Consider the following 12752-nt stretch of genomic DNA (forward strand, 5'->3'; position numbering starts at 1 on the left):
TAGTTCCTTCTCATCTTTTATCTTTATCCTTTTTTTTTCGATATCTCTAGTTTCATGGTTCCTCATACTTCGCCAGGTCATGTCGGGCGAGTTTTACAAGATTACATAGTCTCATTGTTTTTAGTGCATTAGCCTGTTTCCCGCAAACCTTGCGCTCTGGTACTTTGATATATACATTGTAGAGAATATAAATGGGCATGCAAGTAAACCAGATGTTCAATTATATCCTAATTATATCCTTGTATAGTTCCCTATATATACATTAAGCTTATCTGCAGGGGGTTGCATATCCGAGTCCGGGGGCGGTAAGCCCAAACGGGGTGACTGTCAACAGTTGAAATCCCACTCTTTCGCGTCAACCCCCTCCCCTGCAAACTCCCGTTGTAGGCCTTCTTAGTTTGGCCGTCCTTTCTTTGCGGCCTGGCTGTTGATTTGTCTTTTTCTTCATTCCTTGAACGTTTTGGTCCACGGTGCACGTGGACCCCCCTGATCCTCAACCCCCCTCCTCCGAGCCACTACACCGCAACAGACGAGTTCCCATTTGAAACGCCTCTGTCGAACTCAGAGGCCCACCTACCCCTTCTCGGGGTCTATCTTCTAGCTTGCGCGTGTCATAGCCAAGTCACACTCTACAAATATGGCGTGAGTATATGCTCAGCCCTATCATACGTTGGTCATCACTAATTAATATGGTTCCACAGGTCCGCGGGGTCGAACACCATCAAGGGTATGCACAGATTGGCACTATGAACCAAAGTGCGTTTTACTAGGTCTGATACTGATTGCATATATATAGTGGTTGCAAGGTTCCGTCCGCAGAACAAGGTTGAATTGGCCTCTGGGGGTAAGCCCATCGTCGAATTCGAGAATGAAGAGTCATGCAGCATCAACGTGAGTCCAAACTTAAACCAGAAAGTGTGAGGGCTATACTGACAAATATTCTAGTCCCGAGAGGGCACAGGGGCCTTCACCTTTGATCGGGTGTTCCCTATGGACACCGCGCAAAACGACATCTTTGACTTCTCTATCCGACCGACTGTGGACGATATTCTGAACGGATATAACGGAACAGTTTTTGCCTATGGTCAGACTGGTGCCGGAAAATCATATACGATGATGGGTTCCGACATCGATGATGAGATAGGGAAAGGTATCATTCCACGCATGATCGAGCAAATCTTCGCCAGCATCCTGACTAGCCCGAGCAACATCGAGTATACCGTACGGGTCAGCTATATGGAAATTTACATGGAGCGGATCCGTGATTTACTCGTGCCCCAAAACGACAACTTACCAGTTCACGAGGAGAAAGCTCGCGGAGTTTACGTCAAAGGATTGCTGGAAGTATACGTATCCAGCGTGCAGGAGGTCTACGAAGTCATGCGCCGCGGAGGAGCAGCACGCGCCGTCTCTGCAACCAATATGAACCAGGAATCTTCTCGCTCCCACTCCATCTTCGTTATCACTGTCACCCAGAAAAATGTCGAGACTGGGTCCGCCAAGAGTGGCCAATTGTTTTTGGTTGATTTAGCTGGTAGCGAAAAGGTCGGCAAGACCGGCGCAAGTGGCCAGACTCTGGAGGAGGCCAAGAAGATTAACAAGAGTTTGAGTGCGCTAGGAATGGTCATCAACGCATTGACGGACGGCAAATCGACACACATTCCTTACCGTGACTCCAAACTCACTCGAATTCTCCAAGAATCTCTCGGTGGTAACTCTCGAACGACCTTGATTATCAACTGTTCGCCCAGCAGCTACAACGATGCCGAAACAATCTCAACCTTGCGTTTCGGTGTGCGTGCCAAGGCCATTAAGAACAAGGCCAAGGTCAACGCAGAGCTAAGCCCCTCGGAGATGAAGCAACTGCTGCGCAAGGCGCAAAGCCAAATGACGAATTTCGAAAGCTACATTTCAGCGCTTGAGGGCGAAATCAGCATGTGGCGTAGCGGCGATAGCGTCCCCAAGGACCAATGGACCCCCGCGCGAGGAAGCGAAATTGTCAGTGCTGCGAAAACTGAAGCCCGCGCCCCACGTCCAGGTACGCCCTCCCGTTTACAGGAGACTGCGCGTTCAGAAACCCCGCGCCCAGATTCACGGGTTGGAGATAGATCCAGCACTCCTAGCCTGGTACTGGAGAAGGATGAGCGCGAGGAATTCTTGCGCCGTGAGAATGAATTCCAAGACCAGCTCTCAGAGAAGGAGTCCCACATTGTCAACGTGGAGCGCAGCCTCCGCGAGGCACGCGACGAGCTTCGGTCTATGAAGGAGAATGGCGCACGAACCGGCAAAGATAATGAGCGCTTGGGTACAGAAGTCAACGAGCTCCGCATGCAGCTCGAGAAGGTCTCATATGAGAGCAAGGAGGCTGCCATCACGATGGATGGCCTCCGGGAGGCCAACTCAGAACTCACAGGCGAGTTAGATGAAGTCAAGCAGCAGCTTCTGGATGTCCGGATGAGAGCAAAGGAGACCACCGCGGCGCTTGATGAGAAGGAAAAGAAGAAGAGTGAAAAGATGGCTAAGATGATGGCTGGGTTCGACCTCGGTGGTGATGTGTTCTCCGATAACGAGCGCAAGCTGCAGGATCTCATCCAGCGCGTCGATGCTCTACACCAAATCAGCTCCGAGGGAGAAGTCATTGCACCAGACGACATCCTTGACCTTCGCACGAATCTTCTCGAGGCGCAAGGCTTTATCCGACAAGCCGAGCTGACCGTGAATGACCGAAGTGACTTTGGCGAGCTGCAGGACAGCCGCCGTGCAGATTTGGAAAAGAGACTGGATGACCTTCAACGAGAGTATGAGGGTCTATTGACGCGCAACTTGGGCGAGGGCGATGTGGAAGAGATTCGAGAACGGTTAGAGCAGGTTTACGTGACAAAGAAGGAGGCTGAGACTGCGGCGGCAGAGGATCTTCGTTCTGACATTTTGCGCAAGGATGAGGAGTTGACCAAGTTGCGACAATCTCTTGTCGACACTCAGTCCCGGACGTCCACCAATGGTGCCGCAAGCAAGACTTTGCAGCAGCAGATCACCGAATTCGATGCCATGAAGAAGTCTCTCATGCGTGACCTTCAGAACCGCTGCGAACGTGTTGTCGAGTTGGAAATCTCCCTGGACGACGCACGAGAGCAGTATAACAACGTCCTTCGATCCTCAAACAACCGGGCTCAGCAGAAGAAGATGGCCTTCTTAGAGCGCAACCTCGAGCAATTAACCCATGTACAGCGTCAACTCGTGGAACAAAACAGCAGCTTGAAGAAAGAGGTGGCAATCGCGGAGCGGAAATTAATTGCAAGAAACGAGCGCATTGCCAGCCTGGAAGCCCTGCTCCAGGAGAGCCAAGAGAAACTTACTCAAGCCAACCACCGGTATGTCTTGACGTATTCCTTTGGATCTTGCTTAGTGTACTCGATACTAACTAGCCTGATAGATTCGAAGCTCAACTCACCGCTGTTAAGGAACGCCTCGAAGCAGCAAAGCAAGGTTCTACCCGCGGCTTACCGAGCATGGATGGGAATGCGAGTTTTAGCTTTGGGGGGGTCACGCATCGCGAAACCTTTACGCGGGGGTGGTGACGGGCCGGCGAATGCGAACGTCGCGGGCATACAATCACAAGAAGCGACCGGGAAGCGCAGCAGTTGGTTTTTTGATCGCCGATGATCCTATCCCACTGTCAGAAAGCTGCTCGTCACTTGCACAACTGCTTCTGAGGCTTGATGGTTGTCTGCCCTGTACCCCAGATCTTGTGCAATTCGTGCTTCTTTCACTAGCATGTGGTTGATTCTGGCTGATATTGGTCTATATTGATTCCTCTTTACGCTGTCTCACGAGTTTCTTCTATCTCTTCTTTGATCATCTGATAAGCAGGCTTTTTCTTGTTTCTGATGTGATTTTGATACATATTTTTCTTGCCCATGTTTCCTTGCATTTCTCTTTCCAGTACATTAGATCCCATGCCGAGGACTGGCTCACGCGTCTTCTCGATACCCTTGTACATCAATTCCAGATAGAATGGAGAAGAGCTGGTAGTCTGCGGGGCTTGAGTGGTTTTGATGTTACATACTATTATATACGAGACAATGGATTGAATTCGATCCCCATCAAAGTCGGCTCATAGTTTCCCGTTCTGCCTGAAGATATAGTCCTTACTTGCAAGGAAGAGAGTCACAGTTTGATCAAGGTCAAGAGTCCAAATCTAAGTTGATAAGACACTGTATACAATACACTTTCACTACCAACCTTTGGAAGGTTGTACTCTCAAATATACAAAAGACATGGGGGGGTAATCGAAAAGATGACAAGGACAAAAATGGAAAAAAAATGAACTAGAGAAACAGATAATATGAGAAGAGAATATGCAATACATCCCCTTCGCCCGTCCAAAAGAGAATGCCTCACATTGCGCCAGTATTCGCCCAAGCAACAATCTAAACCAATCCGTCGTAAAGCGACAAGGCACTGACGATAGTTTCATCCCGTTTGCTGCCTTCTTTGAATTCCTCGATGTCGAGGCTGCCATTCTCATCCTTGTCCATCATCCGGAAGATCTTCCGTACGCGTTTCTCCGGGGTATCTTCGTCCTCAGGGAGTTTCACCATGGATCCAACCTGTATTCCAGTTAGTTATAAGAGCCTATCTTCATAAAACCCCATTGTACATACCATCTTATAGATCGCCTCGACAATGGCCAGCATTTCGTCATAAGTAATTTTTCCATCGCCATCAATATCGTACAATTGGAATGCCCAATCCAGCTTATCCTCCATCTTGCCCCGCGAAGTCACGGAAAGGGCGCAGATAAACTCCTTGAAATCGATCATACCACTGTTGTCCGAGTCGAAAACGCGAAAGACATAATTGGCGAAGGAGGATGGGTCACCGAAGGGGAAGAACTGCCGGTAGATTTTCTGGAATTCTTCCTTCGTCAGGGTACCGGACGGGCAGTCCTTGAGGAATCCTAGAGATGCCCACAATCAGCTATCACTGTTTGGCATTTTCGTGTCCGATATGTGGCTCATATCTGCATATCTGCATACCTTTATACCATTGTTGTAGCTCCTTCTTATCGAAATGTGTTGCCCTTTGCAGCTCATCGAGCTGCGTCGGCGAAAGCTTTGATTGACTGCGGAACACGAGGTCAACGCAGATCCTCTGAATCCAGGTCGCGTGGTATTCATCATGATCTCAGATCGAGGTACGGGGGCCTTTGGTCCTGGCTTGTTCCCCCGGGGGTGATGCGCAATCTGAAACCCACGGGGTCCGTTCCGCCATTTTCAAAGAGGGTGACAGGATAGTAGAAACTTACGACTTTCCCATGATCAAGATGATCCCTCTAGAACAGTATCAAGACCAAGTTCCAACCAAATCTGGGAGTGAGGGCCTTGCAATGGGCTCGGAGTGATGACGCGGGGTAAAAACAGGCGGGATGGGTGTGGCTGAGTTGTGGCTGGTAAGTGGTGAGTGGTAAGTGGGAAGTAAGTCTAAGCAAGTGGCTCCCAATGTAAGATGAAACAAGTGAAGCAAGTGAAACAAGTGAAACAAGAATAAACAAATACACTTCTAAAGATAGAGAGGTTGAAGATGGAGGTGGCAAGAGAACGGGCTAGTCCAGAACGTCCCGGGGCTTGGCACTTTTCTATTAAGACAATCTCATTATCGCGTATATACATATAAGTCCACTTCCCATTCCTCCAAAACACATTTATATATCTGCAAGGTAGACCTCTCCAAGCAATGGGGGCTTTCTCTTTTGGCAGGGGAAAAAGGACAATAAAACACTAAAACACAGAACAGTGAAGCCTTCTCTCGTGAAGATCCCCAAAATGCGAGGCTAAAATGTTAGAAACACCAACAGGAAGTCCTTTAGTCCACTTTGATTGAGCCATAGATACGGTGGATGAATGCCCAACTGGCAAAGAAACCAATGGAACCTGCACAAAAGTCAGCAAAGAAAGCCCATCCGGAAGACACAGGAACAAGAACCTACCTGTCAGAATGAACACAATGAAGGCGATCAACGCCGAATAGCCCACATAGAGCACCGCCCCCGTCAATCCACCAAAGCTGACCCGTGTCGCCCAGAAAATGAGCGCATTCACAAATACATATCCTCCGGTCATACCTGCACCCATAAATGCGCGCCAGTGCCACCGGTAGTTCTCTGCACACAGCAAGAAATACACCAGCAAGACAGTAGTAGCCGCAGAGGTAATAATCATCAGGCCGTAGCAGAGGAACAGGAACCCGAACATGTAGTAGATCTTGTTGGTCCAGAGGGAGGTCATAATGAAGTACAGCTCGACAAAAATGGCACCGAAGGGGAGAATTCCGGTCAGCAGAATCGACGGGATTGTGCGCAGGCTACCAGACATCGGAGGAACCTGCCGAGGGATTTGGTTCGTCTTGGTAGGACCCTCAAGCGGCTATTGGAAAAGTGTGGTTAGTCACTTGAATGTCTGGATATAGGGAATCTTAACAGTACCGATTGCTTGAATCCCAACCAGCTGCCTGCCACGCTCAAGGGCACACTGATAACAAACCAGATCAAGACCAGTGCCAACATGGTTCCAAATGGTACGGCACCGCTGGATCCCTTGGCCCAAACAAAGAGATTCAGCGTGAAGAAAGTACCAAATACAATGCCAGGAATGAACAAAGGGGTCATGATAATGTTCCGCCTCCAAGCGTCGCCTCCGAATGTCTTATACACTCGCGCCGACACGTAACCGCCGATACCACCGAAAAGGGCGGAAATCAGGAGAATGGCAGTAGCCAGGAATCCACGGTTGGAAGGAGATAAGAGGCCAAGCAGGGCAAATGCTACAAGGGAAGATTAGCACCTAAGAGGAGAAGAGCGTGAGTTAGACTACCTACCGACAGTCACACCGGTCATCATAAATAGCTGGGCACCATTGCCAACCATCACACTCAGCAACAACGGAGACTTGGGGCACCGGAAGACGTCGCCATGGACCAACTTCCAGCCAGAATCCTCCTGGACTCCGTCTTCGATCGCGGCCGAAGTGCTGTCCAAATCCTCCAGGTTGAACGAATCAAGCCTGTTATAGCGAGCAATATCCTTCTTAAGTGCGCGGACTAGAATCATGCTGACCATACCGACGAGGAAAACCACAAAGACGGCCGAGTTGATGAGCGAGAACCAGTGGATCTTGGGGTCGTAGACATGAAGATACTTATCCCACCGGGTAGCCCAGGCTGTGGGGGACTCCTTCCAGTACACACTATATGTCCAGGTGACTGTGGTCTCCCCGTCCTCGTTGAGCGTAAGACCCATTCCCGGGGTACCACATTCAGCGGCGCCACCTTCTAAATTCCGGGAGTCCTTGCGAGATTCAGGCTGGACAAGCACTCCAACAACGCGATATTTATCCTTGCCGCCAAAGCCCACCTTATGATAATCAATCACAATGTCGTAGTGATTGTTGAGCAGAGCCTGGCCGTTGTCATCTAGCTCACCCAGAGAGAAACCGGGGTTGTAGAATTTGGTCTTGGTAACACCGTCATAGTTCAACTGCGCGGCTGGCAGCCCATCCACAATCCAGTTGATGTTGTAGCCCTGAGCTATTCGCCGATTGGTCCACTTTGCGCTGCGGGCATCAAACTTTGCCTCTGCACATATCGATTTGCACGTCTCGTTCTTTGCCATGTGAAGCTCGAATGGCGAGGTGCGAATCCGATCACCGAATAAAATGCTCCCCAGGGATTCCCTCACATCTTTAGGACCGTCTGCAGGTCGGCAGAACCCAAAAGCCGGATGGTAGTAGTCAAACGAGAAGACCGAATGAAGCTGATCATCGCGCGAGAGACTGGGAGTGAGGTGGTTGACATAAAGCGGAACTGCTTGCCCTTCGTCGTAGGAGGTCGGTGCAACACCAGGCAGATAAAAGGCCGTAGTCAAGGAAGGGATTGCTAGTAGAGTCGAGGAGAGAAGAAAGGCTCGATCGGTGAACCGCATGTTGAGTGTCTCTATAGAATTTGGGAGCCTGGAAATCAACCTCAATTGTTTGTTTGGGGGAGGATAGGAGTAGAGCTAGGGTTTCAATGGGCGATCGTGAAAGAAAACGGGGGGGGTTCTTTACAGCAAGAAGCTACCCTAGAAGAGAGAATCACGGTTCTCATTTGTGAGAAACTCGCGATACTCGAAGGAGGTAAAGTGCCAAAGTACCAAACTGCGAGTGACAGATTGGCAATGACGATCTAAGGATGTCTTGTTGGTGCCTTGGTGCCTTATTATTATCACACGTGACTGGTGTTATCGTCGAAGCGGCCAAATTTTTTTGTTCGCGAACTATTGTTCTCTATAAGTCATCGACTCTCAATCATGGCTCCAGCACAGGTGCCTGCACGCCCTCAAAGCCTATCGACATTACTTGAGACTCTGAATACTTGTCTGTCGACAACTGCCTCCTCTCTACCCAAGCCACACAAGGATGTGCCTTCCGATGTCACGATCGAGCCTCCCCAAGACGGCATATCTCTCCTCGACACCAAGAGCGAAATTCTCCTCTCCTACTTGCAAAATCTTGTGTTCCTGATTATCTTCCAACTGCGAAATGTGTCGGCGAAACAAACCCCGAAAGACAAGAGTCAATCTACGGACAACTCCCTCGAAGATGATATTCGCAAGAAATTGATTGAGCTTCGCGTATTCCTCGAACGTGGTGTCCGTCCTTTGGAAGGACGATTGAAGTATCAGGTGGATAAGGTCATTAAGGCTGCAGAGGATGCGGAGCGGGCAGAGAAGGTTCAGCCGGTCAAGACCAAGAAAAGCCGCAAAGCCGCGACATCAGGCAGCGAAGCCTCATCGGATGAGGACGAAGATGCGAGCGGCAGTGAGGAGGAAGAGGACATCGATGAAATGGCGTACCGACCTAATGTTTCTGCCTTCTCCAAGGGAGTGGCCGAGCAGAAGAAGGCCCAATCCTCCAAGGGTGCCGTAGAAGGACCCGGGGATGGCATTTATCGTCCCCCGAGGATCATGCCAACTTCCTTGCCTACGACGGAACGTCGCGAACGCCAGGACCGCAGACCGATTCGATCCAACGTCATCGACGAATTTGTTAGCGCTGAAATGTCCTCCGCACCCATGGCTGAGCCCAGTATCGGCAGCACAATCATTGATGGTGGCCGAACGGTTAAGTCAAAGAAGGACCGAGAGCGCGAGGCAGAGCGTACCACCTACGAAGAGACCAACTTTGTCCGATTGCCGAAGGAGACTAAGAAGGAATTGGCCAAACGGGGTCGCGGAAAGGATACCACGTACGGTGGTGATGAATGGAAGGGGCTCAATGAGGGAGCAGATAACATTGAACGTCTCACCCGGAGAATCAAAAGCAACGGAGCCGCACTCGAGAAGAGTCGGAAGCGAGTCCGCAACGAGGACGGGCAACGCGGTGATGGTGTTGGCATGGGCCAGATCTTCGACAAGCGACGAAAGAAGGTTGACAGCTGGAAGCGGTAAAAAGTGGTTACAGCGGGCAACTTCCATGTTCAAAGGCGTTTCTTTCTGGAATTCAATCACTTTGGAGTTTACTTGATTACCCAAGGTCCATTTTGACCAATGCATACCTGTATCTAGATTCTATGACATACATTAAAGGATATGATGCCACCGGATCAATTCAGTCTAGGGCTGTGTATGTGTATACTTCATACCTCACCGCCGGAATATAATGACTCGGCATGCCGATAAACACCGGCATCTGGCATACTCCTTCCGGGGTAACAAAATGTGATGTTTGATATGGCCTCTACAGAGCATGTGGTATCGATCGAAAGAAATTACTTGTTTAAGAAAAAGTTTTTCAATTGGGTAGCTTCCAGCTTGCTGTGACTAGGCCCAAACGCAGTTCACATGTTAAACCCCGAGCATAGTCGAACATGACGTCATTGTGTCCCTCAGGCCCAACTCTTGATATCTTTCGTTTCTTTCTTTCCAACATCGTTGAACCTTTTCGATCAAAATGGAAAACCCAGGTGCGTTGCCAATTCGATCTCATATATTTATCTCCTGCTCATCCCTATAGTGGCCGATATACCAACCGTTATCCGGAGTCTGACACAGTCGCCGCCGTCTTTACAAGAAACCGTCCTCAAGCGGTATTTCACCAACAATGCATCATTCGTTCATCCATTCTGCCGAGTGCCCAACTTTGAAGGTAGCAGATGGTGGGTTTCAAAGATATTCCAATGGTATAAGATCATGTCACCCCGGATCGAGCTAGAGATTCATTCAATTGGTACGGACTCCCCGAAGTTATGGACAGCATAATTTTAACTGCAGACTCTGACTATCCTTCAGCATTTGATGAGGATAAGCTCAAGCTTTATGTGAATATGTCACAGATCTTCTCCATTTGGCTTGTTCCATTCCATGTCGCTCCGGTGACTCTTACTACGGTCTTGGACCTGACGTACGATTCGGACAAGAGCGATGCTACGACCAATGGCGACCACAAGCTTTACTACATTTCTAAGCAAGAAGATCTGTATCAAACATCAGAGTTCGTCAAGTTCCTCATGCCGCATATCGGGTATTGGATTATTTTTGTTTGGCATCTCATTGCAACCCTTTTCTGTCTCCTGGGTGTGACGTTGCTATGGCCTATACTGTGGCTGGAAGAGCAGCATTATATCCCTGCTCGCTTTTTGCGAGGGGGCAATTTGGCTTACGACATGGGTAAGAAGATTCCAGAAATCAAAGGGCAATAATGGGAGTGGATTTCCTATCTTCAGGTGGAAATCATTGAATTTAAGCGCTATGTCTTGATATTACATACAATACATATGTTTTTTTGGCAATGGTCTTCCAGGCCAAAACAACGAATAGAGCATCACATTCGAATTATGATGACCCTCTTAGCTTTCACTGCACATGCATCCTCCGTCGTGACATTCGGCAAGTACCATAGCAACTCAGTTTAATGAGTTTTCTTTGACTTGTGTTGTTTTTTCAGTTCCCTACGGAACGAGTTCTCTTGTTCCACGAACCTCAAGGGCAAGCCACGACCAATGCCAAAGAAGACGAACAACGCCCACTTCCAGCGGAACGGGTTGACGACAAGGACGAAGAAGTACCAGTAGATCAGTTCAGCATAGGTGAAGAAGTCAAATGCTCCCGTGGGTGCCAGACGCTTCATGAACCTAGTGAAGTCGATCCAGGTCTTCATCCACCCTTCAGTAGGCCTGGTCAATGGGTCGGTCAAGAACATGAGCAGGAATCGCGTGTATATTCCAATATGCATATTGCCCACTGTACCAATCGCATCGACGTAGGTGCTGTTGTTTGCGCAAATATCCGGGTACTTGGGTGGGAAGACTTGAAGATACCAACTAGGCGGTCCGTAGGGTTCATCGAAACACTCATCGGGCAAAAAGGTCAGAGAAGGCCGTTTGAAACCAGTTGCCATGACGATAATATCTCCTTCAACCAATTTCTCGTGGCCAGGTCCTCCCTTGGGGACCCCCTTGGATCGATAGTTGAACATCACACCCTTCTCTTCCACAGAAACGATGTCACCCCGTAGCCAGTGGGCTTTGCCCTCGCGGATCTGGTTAAACAACTCGTCATTGGCCATCGGAGTTCCGGTAAAGATTCCCTTGTCTGACGGCGCAATGTCTTGAAGATCACGATAGAAAAACTTGCGCAGCAACCATTCGGGGATCCACGAGAGTGAGGTTTCCTGGCCGAAGATATTGCACGCTAGCAGAGACTGCACGAGTATGTTGCGGGGATGATCCATTTATCGGAGCGAGAAAGAACATCAATCTCGGCAGCTCCATTCTTGACGGCGAACTCCAAAGCTTCAATGGCGCTAGCGCCGCCTCCAATAATGAGCACCTTTTTGCCTTTGGCATTTTTGCCATCCAACTCAGAGGAGTGGTAGATTTGGCCTTCGAATTTTTCCTGGCTAGGCAGCGGTGGCATCTTAGGATCTCCACAAACGCCTACCGTGGCCAAGATGCCGTCGAAGCGGCCATACTGCTCTTCATCATTGTTGATGATCCACTGGCCATTCTTGGTCTTTTTCACAGACGTGACTTTAGTCTCAAAGACTGTGCGTCTTTCCAGGTCATACCTCTTCCAGACATCAACGATTTGCTCTTTGATCTGTTGCTGGGTGGGATACGCGCTGTCGAACCGGACCGAAGGATGGAAACGGTACATGACGCTGTGGACTTGTAGTGCGGAGGTGGAATTGACTCTCTATAAGGGTATTAGTATAAGTACTTTAACTAAAAACAAAGCAGAACTGACACTCCAGATGCCTCCCAATCCTTGTTCTTTGGGTCTCGATTCGAACAATTGGACATCGAAGCCATTGCCAACACAGTGTGCAGCCGATGACACACCGGTCAAGCCTGCGCCAATGACTGCGACTCTCTTTCGAGGAAGATTTGCATTTTGAGCGGTAGGGGGCGGGGGTATAGGAGAAAAGACGTAAACCAACACCGCTTGCATAGCCAAGTAGAGCCAGGTAAAGGTCTCTACGAATGGATGCCGGATGAAGGCCGAAAGCGCCGAGATAAAGGACTCGGAACCCATGATTTTTGTTAAATGAGGAATTGGAACAATTGAGGAAGAAAAGAGTCAACATTGAGAATATTTGTACTTCCAATTCCCTCTTGTGACGTTACCTTTTACATGTGATATGGGTACAGTTAGATGACATCATAGGAGGAAACCTGTCTGGGAAAAGAGGAGACACCTAGCACGTACTATAACATAT

At 49.2% G+C, this 12752-nt stretch overlaps 6 protein-coding genes across 6 annotated transcripts; 3 read left to right on the top strand and 3 right to left on the bottom strand.

Annotated features, from left to right (window-relative positions):
• Window positions 1-637: 637 nt before the first annotated feature.
• On the top strand, window positions 638-3663 carry N7519_004848 (putative kinesin family protein (KinA); the record flags this gene model as incomplete). The annotated part of the gene is made up of 5 exons (XM_057291624.1): window positions 638-642; window positions 702-727; window positions 797-891; window positions 946-3371; window positions 3426-3663. The coding sequence occupies 5 exons, from the start codon at window positions 638-640 to the stop codon at window positions 3661-3663; spliced, it is 2790 nt and encodes a 929-aa protein (XP_057152826.1).
• A 767-nt stretch (window positions 3664-4430) lies between these two features.
• N7519_004849 (EF-hand domain-containing protein) lies at window positions 4431-5319 on the bottom strand (the record flags this gene model as incomplete). The annotated part of the gene is made up of 4 exons (XM_057291625.1): window positions 4431-4610; window positions 4665-4960; window positions 5040-5125; window positions 5309-5319. The coding sequence occupies 4 exons, from the start codon at window positions 5317-5319 to the stop codon at window positions 4431-4433; spliced, it is 573 nt and encodes a 190-aa protein (XP_057152827.1).
• A 546-nt stretch (window positions 5320-5865) lies between these two features.
• Window positions 5866-7978, bottom strand: N7519_004850 (transmembrane 9 family protein; the record flags this gene model as incomplete). Its single annotated transcript, XM_057291626.1, has 4 exons — window positions 5866-5933; window positions 5990-6425; window positions 6485-6822; window positions 6877-7978. 4 exons carry the CDS (start codon window positions 7976-7978, stop codon window positions 5866-5868), a joined length of 1944 nt encoding a protein of 647 aa, XP_057152828.1.
• Window positions 7979-8344: 366 nt separating this feature from the next.
• On the top strand, window positions 8345-9484 carry lcp5 (small subunit rRNA maturation protein LCP5; the record flags this gene model as incomplete). Its single annotated transcript, XM_057291627.1, has 1 exon — window positions 8345-9484. One exon carries the CDS (start codon window positions 8345-8347, stop codon window positions 9482-9484), a length of 1140 nt encoding a protein of 379 aa, XP_057152829.1.
• A 502-nt stretch (window positions 9485-9986) lies between these two features.
• On the top strand, window positions 9987-10734 carry N7519_004852 (uncharacterized protein; the record flags this gene model as incomplete). Its single annotated transcript, XM_057291628.1, has 3 exons — window positions 9987-9999; window positions 10050-10262; window positions 10325-10734. 3 exons carry the CDS (start codon window positions 9987-9989, stop codon window positions 10732-10734), a joined length of 636 nt encoding a protein of 211 aa, XP_057152830.1.
• A 209-nt stretch (window positions 10735-10943) lies between these two features.
• On the bottom strand, window positions 10944-12568 carry N7519_004853 (Flavin monooxygenase FMO; the record flags this gene model as incomplete). Its single annotated transcript, XM_057291629.1, is given in 3 exon segments — window positions 10944-11725; window positions 11737-12229; window positions 12281-12568. The coding sequence occupies 3 exon segments, from the start codon at window positions 12566-12568 to the stop codon at window positions 10944-10946; spliced, it is 1563 nt and encodes a 520-aa protein (XP_057152831.1).
• Between the last annotated feature and the right edge of the window lie 184 nt (window positions 12569-12752).

This window comes from Penicillium mononematosum (genome assembly GCF_028829835.1).
Source record: "Penicillium mononematosum strain IBT 11891 chromosome Unknown utg000002l:1.0-8112719.0:1.0-8118358.0, whole genome shotgun sequence".
NCBI lineage: Eukaryota > Fungi > Ascomycota > Eurotiomycetes > Eurotiales > Aspergillaceae > Penicillium > Penicillium mononematosum.